Source organism: Caretta caretta, chromosome 6 (genome assembly GCF_965140235.1).
Source record: "Caretta caretta isolate rCarCar2 chromosome 6, rCarCar1.hap1, whole genome shotgun sequence".
Classification (NCBI taxonomy): domain Eukaryota; kingdom Metazoa; phylum Chordata; order Testudines; family Cheloniidae; genus Caretta; species Caretta caretta.
This window is the reverse complement of record NC_134211.1, coordinates 4,659,519-4,680,792: the sequence shown is the minus strand read 5'-3', so window position 1 is coordinate 4,680,792 and position 21,274 is coordinate 4,659,519. Positions and strand designations below refer to the sequence as shown.

The window sequence follows — 21,274 nt, the reverse complement described above, 5'->3', positions numbered from 1 at the left end:
GATCAACGTGGGCCCCTGCTCTCTCCTTGGCTCAGCCCCACTCTGTCTGACCCAGGCAATTCCAGCTCACACAGAGGACGGGACCCTCCTGACTCCCTGATTAACCTGGCCCCCCGTCAATAAGGCTAACCTGGAGCATTGGCCTCTGCCCGTTGTTCCTGGGGACTGTCAGTCTCAGGGTCCTGATTTCCCATCCACCCCTCCCCTTTCTCTTGGTACTGGGAGCTAGCCAACCAACCTCCCACTCTCCCCCCCCCCCCCCGAGCTTTCGTAAGGGGACAACAGTGGTTTACAAGTGGTTACACTTGGTTTAGGAGCGGCATATGGGCCAAGTGAGGTGAGACCCTGCACTCAACTCACCCAGCGTGTGGGGGGCCAGGGGCCCGGCTGGATTAGGGCGAGGGGCCGGCTGGGTGGAAAAACTTTGCCTACGTCAGCATCAAAGGGGTAACCTTCTAGCTGTCGCTCAGTGTACATGTATTCCTGGTCATGAATGACTTTCTCCTGCAGCCGAGCGCTTGGTGTAGGTGTGGGTCTGTCTTTCTCTCCCTGCGACTGTCTGGCTCAGTGCAGTTTGTACGTGGCCGTGTCTGTCAGTGTCGCCGGTGACGTGTCTGTCTCACTCAGTTTAGCTGAGTCCTGTCCCCTCCCCAGGGCGGGTCTCTCTCTCCCTTTGCAAGGCACTGATATCAATTCTCTTTCCTCGGCACTCAGCTGCTTCCTCAACAGTGCCCTCAAACCTCCCAAGACACTGCTCCCAGCAGTCAGCCCACCTCCAGCTTCCCAGGATGCACCCCTTGCGGCTGCTCATTTACCTGGGCACAGGTGAGTTGCCAGCCGGTGAGGTGGGGAAAAGCTGGGGCCCTGCGTGCACCAGCTCATTGCCTAAACTTCGGGAAGGGGCATGGGAGCATCTGGGCTCTCAGGCCTCCTGGGTTCTGTCCCCAGCTCTGGGAGGGGAGGGGAGTTACAGCGGGGGGCTCGGAATCAGTCCCACAGCCAGGAGGGGCTGGCCCCTCAGCCCCCACCAGCGGCCCCTTCTCAATGGGGAAAGCTAATATGTGGCTGTTTAACCCCTGCAGTGCTGGTACCGAGCCGTGGATTCAGCGTGGATGTGGCGGGACCCATCACCTTCCAGGAGGCAGCCAGGGGGTTCGGGCAGAGCGTGGTGCAGTTCGGGAGTGCCGGAGCTGGGGGGTAAGGGCTGAACAGAGGCCCAGAGCCCTCCAGTAACATGCCTCATATACACCCACGAGAGGTCCATCTGGCTGGGCTGCCCTGCCTGGGCCTCACCATCCAGGGGTGACGGGGCATCCCCTGAGCCCCCCTCTGCTCTCTCCCCCACAGCCTGCTTGTCGGGGCCCCGCTGCAGATGGGAGACGTGAATGAAATCGGCAAAGTCTACAAGTGCGACCCAGGCTCCAGACGCTGCCAGGAGATCCCCATCCAGAGTAGGGGCACCCTGTGCTGTGGGGTCCAGTGGGCTAGCACAGGGGGTCTGGGAGCTAGGACACCTGGGTTCCGTCCCCAGGTCAGGGAGGGGAGTAGGGTCTAGCTGGTTAGAGCAGGGGAGGCTGGGAATCAGGACTCCTGGGTTCTAATTTCTATGCAACAATTTGCCATCACTTCCCCCCAGTGTGTGTGGGGGGCGATGCACAAAGGAGAGGGGGTACGAAATGACTCAGAGATATGCAGGACTAAACATATCCAATGACAAGGTTTCTCACCCTGGTGTTGGCGTGTTTCTCCTCTCAGGGCCCCCCGATGCCGTGAACATGTCCCTCGGATTGTCTCTGGCTGCCCGGGGCTCCAATCTTCTGGTGGGTACCGCCCCTTGGGGTGGGGAAGCGGCTCGGTCTGGGGGTTGTGCCCAGGGGCTGGGTCAGTCTCTGCCCCTGTCCCCCAGAATTCCACGGGATTCTCCTCCCCCCAGCAATGGGAGCGGGATGACTGTGCACCCACCACGCTCCAGATGGGTCATGTTACCACAGGACTTGAGGGCCTGTGTGCTGCTGTCACCAGGAGGGGATGGGCTGATATCACAGGAGCGGGTGATCTTACCACAACAAGAGCTGATGTGACAGTGGCCACCGGATGACGTCACCGTCACCGGAACATGGCATTGTTACCATGGTGAGGGATGAATGACAATGCATGCGTAGGCAGGTGCTAACCACTAGCATAGGTGGGCCATGGCCTTGTGCAGAAGACGGTAACAAGATAACAACGGGGTGAATACAGCCAGGGTGTGATGTTTGTCTGGGGGATGGTGGGACCCAGAACGGTGCACTGGAACAGCAGGGAGGAGGAGACCATCGCCATGAAGATAGTGACTGAGATGTCATGTTGTGAGGGAGGGGGGTGACCGGGTGACATCGCCATGGGGACAGAGACTGTGCGATGACATTGTGAAGGATGGGGGTAACTGGGCGATGTCACTCTGGGGACAGTGACTGGGCACGGCCGTAGCAGGGAGCGTGATAACTAGGTGATGTCCCCTGTCCCCTCTCTGGGAGGCAGGTGCTGGGTCCTGGAGTCCTGTTTGCCCCATGGGGATCCTTCCCCTGGTGGGGACTTTCCCTGCATATCCATGGGGGAAGCAGACTCCCCTCACCCCCAGTGCTCTCCTCAGGGAGTGCCCAGTGACCCCATCCCTCTCTCGTGCCCCAGGTTTGCGGCCCCACGGTGCACCGGGCCTGTGGGGAGAACATGTACATCAACGGCTACTGCTTCCTCCTGGACCAGAGCCTCCAGCAGCTTCAGCGCATCCCGGACACCCTGGCAGGTATGGGGCAGCCCCAGGGGCAGCCCCAAGGGGCCACCGATTGAGGGGGGGGACCGGGCAAAATGGGCCCTTTGATCTGGTCTAGCTCTTTCCACTGAGTTTTCTCCATGTTGGTGGAGTTGAGTTAGGACGTATTTCTTTCCTGTCCCTCTCAGAGTGCCCCAGGCGTGCCACAGACATAGCGCTCCTCGTCGACGGCTCGGGCAGCATCAAACCAGAAAACTTCAGAAAGATGCAGACTTTCATCTCTGAGATCATGAAGCGTTTCCGCAGCACCGATACCCAGGTAACGGGCAGAAGCTGAACCCTACTTACCCTGAGTACTGCCTGAGGGCGAACTCCCAGTCACGGCTGACCCCAGTGCCCCAGTGCGGCACTAGGGGGCGCTGTGCTGCAGGGAGCAGGGCTGGGGGCTCAGTAAGGGGCGCACTCCTCTCGCAGTCAGTGCTGACCCCAGTGCCCCAGTGAGGCGCTAGGGGGCGCTGTGCTGCAGGGAGCAGCAATGGATTTTGCATCCAAAACCAGGAAAAAATTCCTGCAGAACCAGCGACATCCCGACTGCCTGCCCCAGCCGTTAACTGAGTCCGACTCCTGCTTTTCTTACCCTTCACCCTGGGGTTGTTTTTCTCTCTTCTTCCCTGCCTCCTCCTGCAGTTCGCCCTCATGCAGTACTCGCACAGATTTAGAGAGCACTTCGACTTCTTCCAGTACAGTAGGAGTCGCGACCCCGATGACCTTGTCAGGGCAGTCACACAGCTCACGGGAGCGACGCACACTGCCACTGCCATCCAGAAAGTGGTGTAGGTATTGCCCTGCTCCCCGTGCTGACTCCACAGGGAATGGGCAGCAAGGACCTGCAAGCTAAGGGATAGGGACTCAGGACTCCTGGGTTCTACCCCAGCTGTGAGAGGCGAGTGGGCACTAGTAGGTTAGAGTGGGGTGGGGATGCTGGGAGCCAGGACTCCGGGGTTCGATTGCCAGCTCTGAGCCTCTGTTGTGTTGTGACTTTAAGCAAGTCACAGCCCCTCCCGGTGTCTCAGTTTCCCCATCAGTAAAATGGGGACATGACACTGACCTCCTTTGTGAAGGACTTTGAGATCTGCAATGCCAAAGCAGTGGACGAGCGCTACGTGTTATTACATATCAATAATCCTCCCAGGCGTTCCCCACCCCCCCTTTTCCAGGCGGGAGCTGTTCACCTCTGGGAGAGGCGCTCGGGATGAGGCCACCAAGATTCTCATTGTGATCACAGATGGGCAGAAATACAAAGACCCGCTTTCTTATTCAGATGCCATCCCCGAGGCTGAGAGAGCTGGGATCATCCGCTACGCCATCGGGGTGAGCCGTGGCTGTGTGGAGAACTAGTAGGGATCTGAGCCCATGTCCAGGGACATGGTGGTGGTGTGGGAGGCAGGGGCAGTGGGCAGTACAATCAAGCATGGGAGAGCACCGGCACAGAGGCCGGGGAGGCAAACGGAAGCCAGGTTGTAACTGAGCCAGGGTATGGTGCTATAGCAGAGCTGGAGTTTCACTTGCCAGACCAAGCGGCAGCCGATTGTATCTCGTTAAAGGCTGTTCCCTGTGTCCACTATTGGTCAGGTTGCGAAACGTTGTCTAGTCAAAGGTGGGATATTCTCACTGCCCTCCAATCCACATGCCCACTCCAATGGTCTTGAAGTTTCGTGTGCTTCCAGGGGATGCAGGGTAGTGTTAGTGATCCACATGTGGGGTGACTTGACCCAAGGGTTGCTGGGACACATTCTCCCACAGATCCAGGATTTGACAAAATCACCCTGTTCTCAATACTGTTATTTCATTTTCTGCACACACTTGGGGCTCAAACAATGGCTCTGGTCCTCCCCAAGCTGACCTGTCACTCAACCCTTATGTCAGCTAGTGCACGGCATCTACTATCCCATTGGGGAAGAAGTATTGGACCAATGATTGGCCTTAGAGTGTGGATTGTCACAGCACAGCTCCAGTGCACCCCATGCCCACACCCCGGAGCCGCACATGGTGCTGGCTGACCGTGTCTCTCGAGGCCCCAGCAGGGCTTGGGGCGGGAGGGTATTCGCCCAGGCTCTTGGCCTGTGACTGATGCTGATGCCCTGGTCTCCCCTGCACTCTGCTCCATCCCTTGAAGGTCGGCGAGGCCTTCTCCAGGGCTGCTGCCCAATGGGAGCTCCAGGAGATTGCCTCTGAGCCCACTGACGAGCATGTCTTCCGGGTGGACAATTTTGACGCCCTCCAGGGCATCCAGAATCAGCTGCAGGAGAAGATCTTTGCCATCGAAGGTACCAGAGATGGGGGAGGGGCCGCACTGGTCTGGGGCACTAGAAGTGGGTTTTCAGGACAGGAAATGGGACAGGGAGCTGCTGGGAATCCAGAGCTCAAATAGGCCCCAAATATCCTCTCTTTTCCCATCCAACATATATCTACTGATTTATCTCCAGAAATGCCCCTGATACCTTTCTCATCCGGGGGCCCCCGGACAGGAGACTGGCTGGCGCAAGGGGTTGAGGAATGGGACATGGGTCCTTTTCTCAAGGGGGTGCTGGGTCCAATCCAGCCTCAAGGTGGGGAGAAGGGCTGGCTCAGGAAATGGGACATCGGGCCTTTATCATCTATGATGGTCTTTCCTATATCTGTCTGTCTGTCTCTCCCCCCAGGCACCCAGTCCCAGAGCGGCAGCTCCTTCCAGCTGGAGATGTCCCAGGAAGGATTCAGCTCCTTGCTGTCCCCTGTGAGTGACGCCTGGCCCCGGGGTGTGTCCCACGCTGACATGCCCTGGGGCCCTGATGGATCTTCCAGCCTAAGTAGCATCAGGCTGGGTTAGTCCCTGAAAGGCAGATGGCCCTTTATTAGCCCAGAGAGCTGGAGGAGCAGTGCCTGAGAGTGGCGCTGTCCTGCCAGCCGGGGCCTCAGTCGGGGGCGCTGTCTCCCCTGGCAGTCCCCAGTGCCATGCTAAGCCACACTGTTTTGCAGATGGTGAGGAGGTCTCCTAAATATTCCCTGTCCTGGCCATTCCCTGTAATCAGTCCCCTTTGCCGTGCCTGTCGGTTTAGGACGGGCCTGTGCTGGGAGCGGTGGGAGCCTATGACTGGTCCGGCGGGATATTCCTGTACGGGAGCAGCGGGCAGCCGAGCTTCATCAACGTATCCAGAACCTCCACTGACATGAATGATGCTTACCTCGGTAAGAACAAACCCACCGAGCTTCCCTTACCTATTTAAACAGCCCCCGTGCCCCACCCCAGAGGTGGCTGCATCTCAGTTCTGAGAAAGTTCTGTGCAGCACTGTTGTAGGGCTGTTTCCCATCTCACCTCCCCACGTCCCTCTCTTCCTTTGAGGTTATTCGTCTCAGCTCATCACAGCCAATGGGCAGAGCAGCTACATGGTCGGGGCCCCTCGCTATCAACACGCCGGCAAAGTCGTCCTGTTCAGCCGGGATACCAATGGTGGGGAATGGACACCCAGATGGGATCTGCAGGGGGAGCAGGTGTGGGAGCATTACAGACAATGTGGAGCATGTGTGGGTGTGGTTGTGGGGGACTCGTGCAGGACTGGAGGAAGCCTGTAAGGTTTTGACACCATGTGTTTGGCTTCACCTTCAGGAACGATTCAATCAGAAAGACTCAGGCAGGGGATAAATTTGACTGGTTTAGAGAACTGCACCGCAGCTGACAGTCAGCATCTCTCCAGTATCCCACTGCTCTTACATTCAGTTACGGTTTGTCTACACTGAAAACCCTGAGGCAGTGAGGATGCTACCTACACCAACAGGAGTGCTTCTCCCATTGGCATAGGTAACCCACCTCTGTCTAGCACTGACTACACTGGGGGTTAGGTAGTTTTAATTACGTTGTTCAGGGGGGTGGATTTTCACACCCCCGAGAAACGTAGCTATAATGTTTAGTGTAGACCAGGCCTTAGACAGAACACATAAGACTACTATGAAGAGACTCAGACAGGGTTAAAACATGGCTGATCACATGCACGGTGTCTGAAAAGGATTGTTTGCCCCTCAACTAACGCCACGCGTTTCTCGAAGGTCTAACTGCCGGTACATTCCAGCTGAACAGAATTTATAACAGTGACTTAGTCAGAGTGGCTCAGTGAATCAAGGCTACTTGTGCAAACATGGCCTCGAAAACGAAATGCATCACAATGAGCATTCAGCAGCTTTGAAAGAGGCTGCCGACCTCGGCCTGTGCGTCCACTTAGAAAGAAAACTGACGGCAGGAGCAGCACCTGCTGGGTGTAAAGGGTGGGTGAGGGTGAGGATGGAAGGAACATGGGGATTGAATCCTGCTCCCAGCAGGGTGGGGAGTGAGGGACCCAGTGGGAGAAGAAGGAGGAAGTGACTAAAATGGAGGAGTGACTTCTCTGTCCCTCCAGGTCGGCTCGTATTTCGGGGGTACGCTGTGCGCTGTGGACCTAAACAGAGATGGGAACACGGACCTGGTTCTGATCGGAGCCCCCACGTACTATACACCTCTGAATGGAGGGCGCGTCTATATCTGCTCGTTTAGCCAGCAGGTAGGAGAGACAAGCGGGGCCACGGGAAAGATGGATAGCCTGGGAGTCACATTTTACCTGGGCTGCTGTGGGGCTGGGATATTTTGAAAATAAACACCGTGATACCTGAGACTGTGCTCCAGGGAGCAGGGTGGGGGGCTCAGTAGAGGGTGCGCTCACCTAGCAGTGCATGCTGTCCCCAGTTCAGCACTAGAGGATGCTCTGTTGCTGGGAGAGGCATGGGGAGGCTCAGTAGGGGACACCGACCCTCACAGTGAATGCTGATCCATTTTCCATGTGCTTCTTTGGATCTCGCCTGCAGGGGGTGACGCTGAGGTGTAGGAGAACACTGCAGGGGCAGACGGGGCAGGCGTTCGGGCGCTTCGGGGCCAGCATGTCAGAAATCGGGGACATCAGCGGGGACGGATGGAGAGATGTGGCCATTGGGGCTCCCATGGAGAATGACAATCGCGGGGCCTTGTACATTTTCCATGGGGAAAAGAGAGGCCTCAGACCCCAGTACAGACAGGTGAGCCCAGCCCCTGTGAGGTGGGGTCAACACACAGTCCTGAAGGGTTGTTACAGGGGCCCCAGGGGCCCCTTGTGGCCATTAGCCCCTTTCCCACCTCTCACCCTCCGCTGCCCCCTAGCGCCCATTATACAGTACAGCTGCCCCTGCTGTGGGAATGTTCCTATTCTCATAAGTTTAGGGCAGAACTGAATTGCAGAGTTAATTTTTCCTAAAAAAATTAAATTGTATTACCAGTTGTGTTGAATAAATCTGAAAAAACTTTCATAGAATCATAGAATATCAGAGTTGGAAGGGACCTCAGGAGATCATCAAGTCCACCCCCCTGCTCAAAGCAGGACCAATCCCCAACTAAATCATCCCAGCCAGGGCTTTGTCAAGCCTGACCTTAAAAACTTCTAAGGAAGGAGATTCCACCACCTCCCTAGGTAACCCATTCCAGTGCTTCACCACCCTCCTTGTGAAAACGTTTTTCCTAATATCCAACCTAAATCTTCCCCACTGCAACTTGAGACCATTACTCCTTGTCCTGTCATCTGCTATCACTGAGAATAGTCTAGATCCATCCTCCTTGGATCCACCTTTCAGGTAGTTGAAAGCAGCTATCAAATCCCCCCTCATTCTTCTCTTCTGCAGGCTAAACAATCCCAGCTCCCTCAGCCTCTCCTCATAAGTCATGTGTTCCAGACCCCTAATCATTTTTGTTGCCCTTCGCTGGACTCTCTCCAATTTTTCCACATCCTTCTTGTAGTGTGGGGCCCAAAACTGGACACAGTACTCCAGATGAGGCCTCACCAATGTTGAATAGAGGCGAATGATTACGTCCCTCGATCTGCTGGCAATCACGTCCCTCGATCTGCTTTGTCTGAGCAGAGCAGTAACAGTGGCTAAAAGACTAGTCATACACAAATGGCAATCCGAAAAGCGACCAACAATTAAAAGTTGGATCATAGATCTTGTAAGCTTGGCCACCCTGGAAAGAATGATCTATGTAATAGCAATATCCAAGAAAACTTCTCCGAGATATGGGATGCTTTCCTCTGAATGATCCTATTAAAACCATTCTTCCCCCGCCCCTTCCTCCCCAGTTCCATCTCTTTCCATGTCCATCCCCCCTCCTCTGAATTTTGCTTGTTTTGAATTATTCTTTAATCTTATATTAAGAATTTTTCTTTAACCAGCTGCATTTTATAAGCCAAATTTGTTTCTAAATTATGTATTGCAAGAAATTGATTAATAGTTTAACCAGTAATAAAATATATAGTTATATGTTAAAAGTATAGCTGAGGATAGACGTCAAATGGTTAATATATTGAGACATTTATGTATTATGAATAATTTGTGTATATTTCGGTTAGTATTTCTATATATAGATTTAAAAAATCAATACAAAATTAATAGAAAAAATACAGAACAGCCGCCCCTTCCCCATCCCTCACCCTCTGCTGCCCCCTAGTGCCCATTGTACAGTACAGCCGCCCCTTTCCCATCCCTCACCCTCCACTGCCTCCTAGTGCCCATAATACAGTACAGCCGCCCCTTTCCCATCCCTCACCCTCCACTGCCTCCTAGTGCCCATTATACAGTACAGCCGCCCCTTTCCCATCCCTCACCCTCCACTGCCTCCTAGTGCCCATTGTACAGTACAGCCGCCCCTTTCCCATCCCTCACCCTCCACTGCCCCCTAGTGCCCATTGTACAGTACAGCCGCCCCTTTCCCATCCCTCACCCTCCACTGCCTCCTAGTGCCCATTATACAGTACAGCCGCCCCTTTCTCATCCCTCACCCTCCACTGCCCCCCAGTGCCCATTATACAGAACAGCCGCCCCTTTCCCATCCCTCACCCTCAGCTGCCCCCTAGTGCCCATTGTACAGTACAGCCACCCCTTCCCCATCCCTCACCCTCCGCTGCCCCCTAGTGCCCATTGTACAGTACAGCCACCCCTTTCCCACCCCTCACCCTCTGCTGCCCCCTAGTGCCCATAATACAGAACAGCCGCCCCTTTCCGATCCCTCACCCTCCGCTGCCCCCTAGTGCCCATTATACAGTACAGCCGCCCCTTTCCCACCCCTCACCCTCCACTGCCCCCTAGTGCCCATTATACAGAACAGCCGCCCCTTTCCCACCTCTCACCCTCCGCTGCCCCCTAGTGCCCATTATACAGTACAGCCGCCCCTTTCCCACCTCTCACCCTCCGCTGCCCCCTAGTGCCCATTATACAGTACAGCTGCCCCTTTCCCATTCCTCACCCTCCACTGCCCCCTAGTGCCCATTATACAGTACAGCCGCCCCTTTCCCATCCCTCACCCTCCGCTGCCCCCTAGTGCCCATTATACAGTACAGCCGCCCCTTTCCCATTCCTCACCCTCCACTGCCCCCTAGTGCCCATTATACAGTACAGCTGCCCCTTTCCCATTCCTCACCCTCCGCTGCCCCCCAGTGCCCATTATACAGAACAGCCGCCCCTTTCCCATCCCTCACCCTCCGCTGCCCCCTAGTGCCCATTGTACAGTACAGCCGCCCCTTTCCCACCCCTCACCCTCCGCTGCCCCCCAGTGCCCATTATACAGTACAGCCGCCCCTTTCCCATCCCTCACCCTCCACTGCCCCCCAGTGCCCATTATACAGAACAGCCGCCCCTTTCCCATCCCTCACCCTCCACTGCCCCCTAGTGCCCATTATACAGAACAGCCGCCCCTTTCCCATCCCTCACCCTCCGCTGCCCCCCAGTGCCCATTATACAGTACAGCCGCCCCTTTCCCATCCCTCACCCTCCACTGCCCCCCAGTGCCCATTATACAGAACAGCCGCCCCTTTCCCATCCCTCACCCTCCACTGCCCCCTAGTGCCCATTATACAGAACAGCCGCCCCTTTCCCATCCCTCACCCTCCACTGCCCCCTAGTGCCCATTATACAGAACAGCCGCCCCTTTCCCACCCCTCACCCTCCGCTGCCCCCCAGTGCCCATTATACAGAACAGCCGCCCCTTTCCCATCCCTCACCCTCCGCTGCCCCCCAGTGCCCATTATACAGAACAGCCGCCCCTTTCCCATCCCTCACCCTCCGCTGCCCCCCAGTGCCCATTATACAGAACAGCCGCCCCTTTCCCATCCCTCACCCTCCGCTGCCCCCCAGTGCCCATTATACAGAACAGCCGCCCCTTTCCCATCCCTCACCCTCCGCTGCCTCCTAGTGCCCATTGTACAGTACAGCCACCCCTTTCCCACCCCTCACCCTCCGCTGCCTCCTACTGCCCATTGTCCAGTACAGCCGCCCCTTTCCCATCCCTCACCCTCCGCTGCCCCCTAGTGCCCATAATACAGCACAGCCGCCCCTTTCCCATTCCTCACCCTCCGTTGCCCCCTAGTGCCCATTATACAGCACAGCCGCCCCTTTCGCACCCCTCACCCTCCGCTGCCTCCTACTGCCCATTGTACAGTACAGCCACCCCTTTCCCACCCCTCACCCTCCGCTGCCTCCTACTGCCCATTGTCCAGTACAGCCGCCCCTTTCCCATCCCTCACCCTCCGCTGCCCCCTAGTGCCCATTATACAGCACAGCCGCCCCTTTCCCACCCCTCACCCTCCGCTGCCCCCTAGTGCCCATTATACAGCACAGCCGCCCCTTTCCCATTCCTCACCCTCCGTTGCCCCCTAGTGCCCATTATACAGCACAGCCGCCCCTTTCGCACCCCTCACCCTCCGCTGCCTCCTACTGCCCATTGTCCAGTACAGCCGCCCCTTCCTCTCCTCTCACCCTCTGCTGCCCCCTAGTGCCCATTATACAGAACAGCCGCCCCTTTCCCATCCCTCACCCTCCGCTGCCCCCTAGTGCCCATTGTACAGTACAGCCGCCCCTTCCCCACCCCTCACCCTCCGCTGCCTCCTAGTGCCCATTGTACAGAACAGCCACCCCTTTCCTACCTCTCACCCTCCGCTGCCCCCTAGTGCCCATTGTACAGAACAGCCACCCCTTTCCCACCCCTTACTGCTCTCTCTGCCCCACAGCGCATCGAGGGGTCGCTGTTTCCCAGCAGGCTGCACTACTTTGGCCAGGCCGTCAGTGGCGGGACAGACCTGACGGGGGACGGACTGCCAGACATCGCGGTGGGGGCACAAGGGCAGGTCCTGCTGCTGAGGTGAGTTACTCTGTGTCCTTGCGCTGCTCCACATGGCAGTCACAGACAGCACCAGTGCATGTGTGTGTGTGTGTGTGACTGCTGCCCCCTGCTGGAGAATGGCACAATGACAGCTCTGCTGCTCCCTTCTCTGCCCCCCAGCATCTCCTCTAGCAGAGCTGCATGTCCATATCCCATCTCCCTGGGGTGCTGGGTGGGAGGCTCAGGGGAGGGAAGGGGCCTGGCCCCATTGCAGGGAGCAGCTGGGTGACGGTTCTATTCCTCCCATGGCAGGTCTCGGCCGGTGCTCAGAGTCGGGGTCTCCATCAGTTTCCAGCCCCCCAGGATCCCAACCTCAGTCTTCCACTGCCAGGGGCAGGAGCAGCTCAACACGGAGGCCAGCAGGGCAAATATCTGCTTCACCATCACTAAGGGCACCATGGACAGCCTAGGTCTGACCAAACCCCTCCCCCCTAAGACAGCCAGTCTCCTGGGGCTGGATCGGAGCCAGCACCCCCTAGGGGGGAAAGGCCCCCATGTCCCATTTCCCCTTGATGGTCCCGCTCTCAGTCTCTCTCTGTCCGTCGTTTCCCCTCCCCTGTAGGCAACAGGATCTCCAGCACCATCCAGTACAGCCTGGCCCTGGACCCCGGGCGGACGAAGATCCGAGCCACCTTCGTCTCCAATGGCCCCGTCCTGAGCGGGGAGCTGCAGCTCGGCATCGAGACGAGATGTGAGACATACCAGATAACATTACCTGTGAGTGTGGGGGGTCCTAACCCCTTCCCCTCCTACTGTGTCTGCCTCTCCCACTCTGCCCCTCGCTCCCAAATCACCCAGAGAACAAACCTCTCTCCGGGTCCCACCCAGCCCCCAGCCCCCCTTTCCCTTCAGGGGCCCGTCATGTCTCTCTGTCTCCCCAGCTCTGCCCAGAGGACACCCTGACCCCCATCACCCTGCGCCTCAACTACACCCTGACGGGGGAGCCCATTGCCGTTGTCCATCGCCTCAGACCCATCCTGAGCGAGGACTCCACCGTGATGACTTCAGGCGTGGTAAGGCTGCCAGAGCCGGGCAATGGTGTTTGTGACAGCATCAACGTTGGTTGTAGTGGATCTGGGCGTGGTTGCAGTGCTGGAGAAGCCTGAATGGATGTTCTGTGGTGATGGGTAAAATTGTGATGTGGGTGACAGCGTTGGGTGAGGTTGCATTGGTTGTGTTATTGGTGATGTTGTTGGTTAGGACTGCAGTGGTTTCGGTGACAGTGTTCGCTGAGGTTGAAGTAGCTGTGTTTGTGAGGGGTTGGTTCAGATTGTAGTGATCTCGGTGACAGTATGGTTTGAGGTTGTAGTCATTATGGTATGGGTGATGTTGGCTCAGACTGTAATGGTCTTGGTGGCAGTATTGGTTCAGGTTGTTGTGGCTTTGTTGCTTGTAGGGGTGCAGATCGTATTTGTGGTGGTGGTTGTGTTGAGATTGTACCGGTGACAGTGTTGGCTGAGGTCGTAATGGTTGTGTTGTTAGTTACTGTGTTGGTACAGAAGATACTGATGGGTGGCGGTGGTTAGAGTGGTGTTGGCGACAGTGTAGTTTGTGGTTGCTGTGGGTGAGTGGTTGGTGACTGTTGTTTCAGACTCTATTGAGACTCTATTATGGTAGAGATTGTAATTGTATTAGTTACCAGGTTAGTTGTAGTTGCAGTGGCTGTGTTGGTAACTGTTGTTTCAGACTCTATTGGTAGCGGTGGTTGGTGAGATTGTAATGGTGTTGGTTACACTGTTGGCTGAGGTTGTAGTGGTTATGTCATCGTGACAGTGTTGGTTGACACTGTATGGGAGGTGTCAAGGCTGATTCCCCACTCTGGCACTTTGAGTGCAGAAGGTGGGGGCCCGCAAGGATTCTAAAAATGGATACTGGCCACTCCAGGCTGGTATTAAACTCCAAGGTTACTGCTTCTCTCTGACCTTGGCTGGGTAGAGGCTGCCCCCACCCAAGTGCAGAACCCCTTTGAGAGCCCAGGAAGGTGCACTTGGGAAATTCCTCCTTGTGGGGTACCCTCAAGCCCTTTCACCCCGTCTCCGGGGAAGCGCTGAGAAAGAAAAAAAGGAAATCAGCTGTTGCCACCGGCTAATTAAACATCTGCACTAACCTCTTAAGATACAAAATTCCAATTCTGCTCTTAAAAAAGGTAAATTTTATTAATAAAAAAAAGAAAGAAAACACATCTGGGAACTCAGGTGACTGCAAGTTTTTACAAGAGCAATTACAAGAATTAAGCATCAAGAATCGCTTCCTTGAGGTTCAGCTTAAAAGTTACCAGCAAAACAAAAGCACCTGGGGTTAGCACAGAGGAATCCACAAGCCATAAAGAAATAAAAGGGATCAACCTGATCGCGTCTTCCTAGACATTCCCTGATCCACTTACATATCTGGGGTTTTAAATGAGTAGTTTCTAGGTATGATACTGATGGTTTTTAATACCTGGCCTAAGCTATTCACAGCTTAACTGCTGTCCTGTCTGCCTCTCCCTGGGAGAACAACAACAGACAGACCAAAGGGGAGTCGTTTCCATTTTAAAAAGTTCGAGCCTTCCCATTGGCTCTTTTGGCCAGGTGGCCACTCACTTCCTTTTCCCTATGCATAACAGTGAGACTTTCTAACCCTTTACAGGCAGAGCAATTAGAGAACAGCTACTAAGAGGGAGTTTATCGCCACTGGCTGGCTGGGTGTCCATAAAAGGGAGCTTCCCCCCCACCCCCCTCTTTCCTTTATCACAGGCGGTGGTGGTGGAAGTGACGGTGGAGACCGTAGTGGGGGGTACGTTGGCAGAGGTTGTTGCCTCTATAACGCTGGCGGTGGCGTTAGTTCAGACTGTGATGATGCTGATGCCGGTTGCAGTTGAGACTGTGGGGCACCTGTTGACGGTGCTGGTGACGCTGTCCGTTCCGACTGTTCGGGTGCTGGTGACGCTGTCCGTTCCGACTGTTCGGGTGCTGGTGATGCTGTCCGTTCCGACTGTTCGGGTGCTGGTGGCGGGTTGGGAATGCGAAGGTGCAGGTAACAGTGTAGGGGGGCAAATGCAGCCGTTGCGTTCTTCGTGAGGCTGTTTCAGACTGTATTGCGGGCGGTGGTGACGACTGAGATTATCTGATGGGTGACGACGCTGGCTGAGTTTTGCTCCTGTCCCCTCCTAACCACCCTGACCCCTGCTCCCTTCCTCGCCTCCCCTGGGATCTCGCCCTAGCTCCCGTTTGAGAAGGACTGTGGCACTGACAGCATCTGCACTGATGAACTACAAATTTCCTTCAGTTTCTCTGGGTAAGTCCTCCCCCTGCCTCCCCCCTCCTCCCCCCAGATAACTTCCACAGTGGGACCCGTCCGGCTCAATCAGGCCTCAGATCTGCAACACCCAGCGGGGGATCTCCCCATATTTCCTCGTGGCATCTCACTGAGCACCGATATAGGAAGCTGGCAGCCCTTTTATAAGAAGCTCGCACCACTGCCCCAGCGCGGCATTAGGGGCTGCGTGGGGTTCCCATCTGGGCACTGTTATAGGGCGCTCACAGCACTGGTTTCCCCTGCTGGGCACTGTCTTGAGGAAGCTTGCAATGATGCTGGGGCACTGCCCTCCCTGAGGAAGCTCACCCCTTTGTCTCTCCCTTAGCTTGAGCACCCTGGTGGTGGGGGTCACCCCCAAACTCAACATCACCGTCTCCATCCAGAACCGCGGGGAGAATTCCTACAGCACCACGGTGCGGTTCTTCTACCCGGCCGCGCTGTCCTACCGCCGGGTCCTGCTGCTCCAGGTACCATCCAAACCCTCCAAGCACTGCCGACAAGGAGGGCAGGACACAGGGGATGGTGCAGAGGGCGGGCATGGGCTCAGCAGGGGGCGCTGTGCTGCAGGGGGCAGGGGCTCAGCAGGGGGTGCTGTGGGCCCTGTCTTTCACTGGATGGTTTCCTGTGCTCAGTCTAACAGGAGGGCCATGGTCATTAAGTGCAGCTCGGCCGTGGGCTCCGAGGAGCAGACTCAGAGGAACAGCACCTGCCACATCAACCACCCCATCTTCTGGAGTGGGGCCAAGGTAGGATTGCCCACCCCCCTCAGCCCAGTAGCCTGTCACTGCCCATCCCCTGCTTTCTCTGCCAGTTTGCCAGGCCCTGAGCCTGGCTCTCTCTCACCCCACATGTGTTTTCCAGGCCACTTTCATCGCCACCTTTGACGTCTCCCCCAAAGCCGATCTGGGGGACAGTCTGCAGATCACAGCCAAAACCAGCAGGTGAGGGGGGCATGCAGGCCACAGAGGGCAGTGTGGGAGGCAGTGCAGAGGGCTAGGTGTGTAGGGCAGTGCAGTGGGGTGTGGTGCATGGTTCAGTCTATTGATGTGTAGGGGAGGGCAATGGTATGTGGTGCCTGGTGCAGACTGCAGGTTAGTGCAGTGATGCATGGTCCAGTGAAATGCAGTCAGGTGTAGGGCAGTGCTGTGTGCTGCAGTGCAATACAGTGATACATGCGCATTGCAGTGATGGATGGTGCGATGGCAGTTCCACAATGCCTGTGCAGTGAAATGCAATGGTGTGGGGGGCAGTGCCGTGCAGGGCAGTGATGCCAGTCACAGTGCCATTGAATGGAGGGCACAGCCGCTCAATGGCCTAGGAGGCAGTGCAGCACGGTGATGTGTGGCACTGCTGAGTGGCAGATGCCATAAAGCCAGGCAGAGCAGTGTGATGCAGCCCAATGCATGAGGCACCGTGCGGGCTGATGATGCCAGCTAGTACACTGCCCCACGGCAGACAGCCAGGGTGCAGTGGTGCAGGGCAGTGACGCATGCTGAGAGGCATTGTGCAATGCTGTACGCTCAGGGAAAGGCTGGGTGGCACAGTACAATTACCAGTACTTCAGGGTGGTGCAGCGATCTATACTCAAAGCAGTGGAGTATGTTGCAGTACAGTGATGGAAACTGCAGGGTGATGCAGTGCTGTATAATCCACAGCACTGGCATATGGTGCACTGCAGCGCAGTGGATTATGGTGCCGCTCACTGACGTAGACTGCAAGGTGGTGCAGTGGGGTATAAACCAGAGCAGTGGCATTTGGTGCACTGCAGCAGAGTATGGTGCAGGGCAGCGGCATATGGCGCAGTGCTGCAACCTAGGCTGCACTGTGGTGCAGTGATGCATAACCCAGACCAGTGGAGTATGGTGCAGTGCAGTGATGTATGCGGGAGGACAGGGCAATGGTGTGTGGCAGTGGTTCTCAAACTAGGGCCGCCGCTTGTTCAGGGAAAGCCCCGGCGGGCCGGGCCGGTTTGTTTACTTGCCGCGTCTGCAGGTTCAGCCGATCACGGCTCCCAGTGACCACAGTTCGCCGCTCCAGGCCAATGGGGGCTGCGGGAAGCGGCACGGGCCGAGGGATGTGCTGGGTGCCCTTCCTGCAGCCCCCATTGGCCTGGAGCGGTGAACCGTGGCCAGTGGGCAGGGCCGCCCAGAAGGAGGGGCAAGTGGGGCAATTCGGCGGGTCCTTCGGTGCCGCCGAACACACGGGGAGTGAAGGACCCGCCGGCGCTTCTTCCGCTCCGGGTCTTCGGCGGCAAGGGGTCCTTCCGCTCCATGTCTTCGGCGAAGTGCCCGGAAGACCCGGAGCAGAAGGGCCCCCGCCGCCGAAGACCCGAGGCCCCCTGAATCCTCTGGGCGGCCCTGCCGGTGGGAGCCGCGATCGGCCGAACCTGCAGACGCGGCGGGTAAACAAACGGGCCCGGCCCGCCAGGGGCTTTCCCTGGACAAGCGGCGGCCCTGGTTTGAGAATCACTGGTGTCTGGTGCAGTGCAATGGAATATGGCGTTCTGCAGTGACATATATTGCAGTGCAGGACAGTGGTGTGTAACCCAGAGTTGTGATGTATGGCGCGATACAGTGACTTAGGGTGCAGGGCACGGGTAGTTCGTGCGGGGCAGTGAACTCTGGTGCATTCTCCCTGCAAAGTTACTTGGCTGTTTCTCTTCACATCTCTCCCCTTTGCCCTCCCCTCCCCCCAGTGACAATGGCGGCCCCATCACCGAGCGCATGATTCACCGGGCGGAGCTGCCGGTCAAGTACGGCATCTTCCTCATCCTCACCAGGTTGGTCCGTGTGGAGACAGAGGGGACAGGTTGGAGAGCACCCCAAACTGAGCCCCCTGCTCCCTGCAGCACAGCGCCCCCTTCTGGACATGACACCCCCCTGTCACTCTTCATTACTCTCACCCACTCCTATCCCTTGTCCCTTCCGTCCTTTTCCTCCCCCAGCCTCGAGGAGTCCACCAAGTACGTCAACTTCTCCGCCGAGGAGGCAGGGACAAGTATGCCAGTGACACATGGGTACGAGGTGAGGCTGGCGGCACAGAGTGCGAGGGGGGAGATGGGGCAAGAGGGAGGGAGTGGAAGTGGTTGAATGGGATCTAGTGGGTTAGAGCACAGAGGGGTGGGGGTGAGCAGGGAGCCAGGACTCCTGGGTTCTATCCCCAGCTCTGGCAGGGGAGTGGGGTCTGAGTGACAGAGCGGGGGCTGGGGATCAGATCTCCTGGGTTCTCTTCCTGCAGTGCCCTGTAGCGAGTCTGTTTCTTTCAGGTCAAGAACCTGCGGCAGCGAAGCGTCCCCATCTCGGTCACGTTCCAGTTCCCCGTGGAGCTGAGCGGGGTCCGGGTGTGGGACGCCTCTGAGGTCGTCCCCTCCAAGGTACCTGCCTCTCCCTGCCCTTGTGTGTGTGAGATGGGCCCAGTGATGCCTGCTCGGCCCTACAGCGTCCCCTGCTGGGACAGGCTGCTTACGGGGGAAACACACCCTGTCCCCACCCCCTAAACCAGCCAGTCCCCTGTCCTAGGGCCGGATTAGAGCCAGTGCCCCATAGAGGGGAAAGGCCCCGGGTCCCCTTCCCGCCCCCGTTAACACCGTGTCTCTCTCCCTCCCCAGCCCCAGCTGGCTCAGTGCACCAGTGAGGCTGAAACGCCGGGTTCGAAGGACTTTGTGAAGCAGATGAGCGAGCGCCCCCTGCTGGTGAGTACAGGCTGGTGCGGGTCCCAGCAGCCCCTTCCCCTCCGCACTAACACAGACAGCGAGTGGGGGGCTGAGCTGGGGGAGGGACCCCTGCTATAAACAGACCCAGACCCTCATGGCCATGCTGAGCCCCTGCATGCCCCCTGCCTCACCCAGCGATATCCTTCCGCCCCAGGACTGCTCTGTGGCCACCTGTAAGAAGATCCGGTGCAGAATCGCCTCCCTGGAATTGCAGCAGCCGCTGGAGTTTATGATCAAAGGGAACGTCAGCTTCCAGTGGGTCTCCCAGGTACGAGAGCTGCCTTTGCCTCCTGGCCCCAGGCAAGAGATCCCCCCATGTGAACAGCCCCTGAGCCCCTCCCCAGAGGTGGCTGCATCTCAGTGCTGGGCAAGGGATTGCTCCTATGTGAACAGCCTGTAAATTGCTCTGGGTCCCTCTGGGGTGATGCTCCGGGCTGGTTTGTGTCATTTCTGGTCAGGGACAGTGAATTTCTCTGTTCCAGACTCAGCAGCAGAAAGTGAGTCTGGTGAGCGAGGCCCGGATTGAATACGAGGAGAAGAAATACACCCAGAAGGAGGGATTCGTCCAGCGCCAGGTACCAGAGTGACTGTGCCCGGGATAGAGAGAGCATTGGGTAGTGATTAGAGCTGGGAGCCAGGACTCCTGGGTCCTGTCCCTGCTCTGGGAGGAAGTGGGGTCTGGGGATTTAGAGCAGGGGCGGGTGATGGTGCCCCGACTCCTGGGTCCCCATCTCACAGCTCCTCTGCCCCAGGTGCAGACGTTGGTGGAGCGCTCCGAGGTCTATAACTACTTGCCCATCATCATGGGCAGCAGCGTGGGGGGCCTGGTCCTGCTGGCTCTCATCACCGCAGCCCTCTACAAGGTGAGTGGGGCAGGGCTTGGACCCCTCCCCCACCACCCTGGGGTCGGGGCCTGTGGCTCTCCCAGCTGGGTGGGGGCAGGGAGAGGGTCCCACACCCCATCCTCCTGACCCACAACGTGAGTCTGTCCATCTGCTTCTCACTATCTCTCCCCTCTGTCTCCTACCAGCTCAACTTCTTCAAGCGCCAGTACAAGAAGATGATGGAGGACGCGAGGGATGGTGCTGGGGCCAGGCTGGACCAGAGCAACTCTGCCAATGTCTGCCTCAGCCCCAACCTCCCCAAATAATAGCCCCCCCTGCCCTGCCCCGCCCCAGAATGCTCTGCTTCTGCCTTCCCGCACATCCGCCCCCCATGGACTGCTCTGGATCTGCATTCTGATGACCTACTTGCACTCAGAACATAGCCCTATAACAACCATGTGGGGCTGGGAGTCTGGACTCATGAATTCTCTCCCCAGCTCTGGGAGGGGAGTGGGGTCTAGTGGTTAGAGCGGACGGGGGAAGCTGGGAGACAGGACTCCTGGGTTCTATCCCCAGCTCTGGAAGGGGAGTGGGGCCTAGAGGGTTAGAGCTGGTTCTATCTCTGGCTCCAGTAAGGAACTGGGGTCTAGTGGTGGGAACGGGCAGGGGAAGCTGGGAGACAGGACTCCTAGGTTCTATCCCTAGCGGATGAGAGGTCTGTGGTATGCGAGATCAGAATAATAGGGGACGTGAACCCTCTTGCAAAGCGATGGATGCTAAGGAGCTCAGTGTGTTCAGTTTATTAAACAAAGATTGAGGTGTGATTGCCGTGTATTATTGTGACCAAGCGGGAATTTTTCATAATATTTTGGATGACTATTGTGTGTGCCTCAGTTTCACCTATGTGGCGCACGGTTAACTAGGTGTGGGGGGGAACGGTTTTTACTCTTTGCAGAGACTCTTTGCAGGTGTGACTGATAGCTGGCCTGGCCCCCTTGCCCATGTGGAGCCTGAGAAGGCAATGGTCACTCCAATTGCCCGAATATTTCATACCTAGCAACTAACGACCAGGGATGGCCAAACCCTCCGCAGGAAGCCAGCCGGGTGTGACCAGCTGGAGGACAAAGAGCTAGGGAGGGGCCAGGTGAGGTTGTTAAGTGTGGGCTGCTGGAGGAAGAAGGAGACGCTTCTGGCTTGGGACAAAAGAGGGTTCAGAGGGCGAGTCTGGACCGACCCAGATGGACCATGCTGTAACTTTCTGCTCTCTGTGCTAACCACAGGGTTTCTACGCTGTTTTCCAGACATCTAAGAACCCGCCTGCTTTTACAGTGCTGGCTGAAAGTCACTGCGGATGCTGAAGGTGGGGAGGCCTTGCTCCCTTTGGGGGTACAAGTCTCCCTCCGGTGTCCAGCTCAGGCCAACTCGCTCCAGAGAGCTCACGGTTTGA

General features: G+C 57.1%; 1 protein-coding gene across 1 annotated transcript; it reads left to right on the top strand.

Moving 5' to 3' along the window:
- The first annotated feature begins 704 nt into the window (after nucleotides 1–704).
- Nucleotides 705–20,651, top strand: LOC125638247 (integrin alpha-D). Its single transcript, XM_048853754.2, has 30 exons — nucleotides 705–825; nucleotides 1,083–1,197; nucleotides 1,348–1,451; nucleotides 1,756–1,820; nucleotides 2,671–2,785; nucleotides 2,941–3,071; nucleotides 3,440–3,585; nucleotides 3,970–4,123; nucleotides 4,929–5,079; nucleotides 5,455–5,528; nucleotides 5,851–5,980; nucleotides 6,136–6,284; nucleotides 7,184–7,324; nucleotides 7,626–7,832; nucleotides 11,843–11,973; nucleotides 12,247–12,404; nucleotides 12,557–12,711; nucleotides 12,876–13,007; nucleotides 15,197–15,270; nucleotides 15,617–15,758; nucleotides 15,924–16,037; nucleotides 16,153–16,232; nucleotides 17,987–18,070; nucleotides 18,236–18,314; nucleotides 18,557–18,664; nucleotides 18,899–18,982; nucleotides 19,158–19,271; nucleotides 19,486–19,578; nucleotides 19,756–19,866; nucleotides 20,034–20,651. Exons 1-30 carry the CDS (start codon nucleotides 789–791, stop codon nucleotides 20,151–20,153), a joined length of 3,498 nt encoding a protein of 1,165 aa, XP_048709711.2. The 5' UTR covers nucleotides 705–788; the 3' UTR covers nucleotides 20,154–20,651.
- The last annotated feature ends 623 nt before the right edge of the window (nucleotides 20,652–21,274 follow it).

Coding starts and splice junctions, on each gene's coding strand:
- LOC125638247 (XM_048853754.2), top strand. CDS start 789: ATGCACCCCTTGCGGCTGCTCATTTACCTGGGCACAG. Junction 12,712..12,875: donor CATACCAGATAACATTACCT/GTGAGTGTGGGG, acceptor CTGTCTCCCCAG/CTCTGCCCAGAGGACACCCT. Junction 18,315..18,556: donor CAGTGACACATGGGTACGAG/GTGAGGCTGGCG, acceptor TGTTTCTTTCAG/GTCAAGAACCTGCGGCAGCG.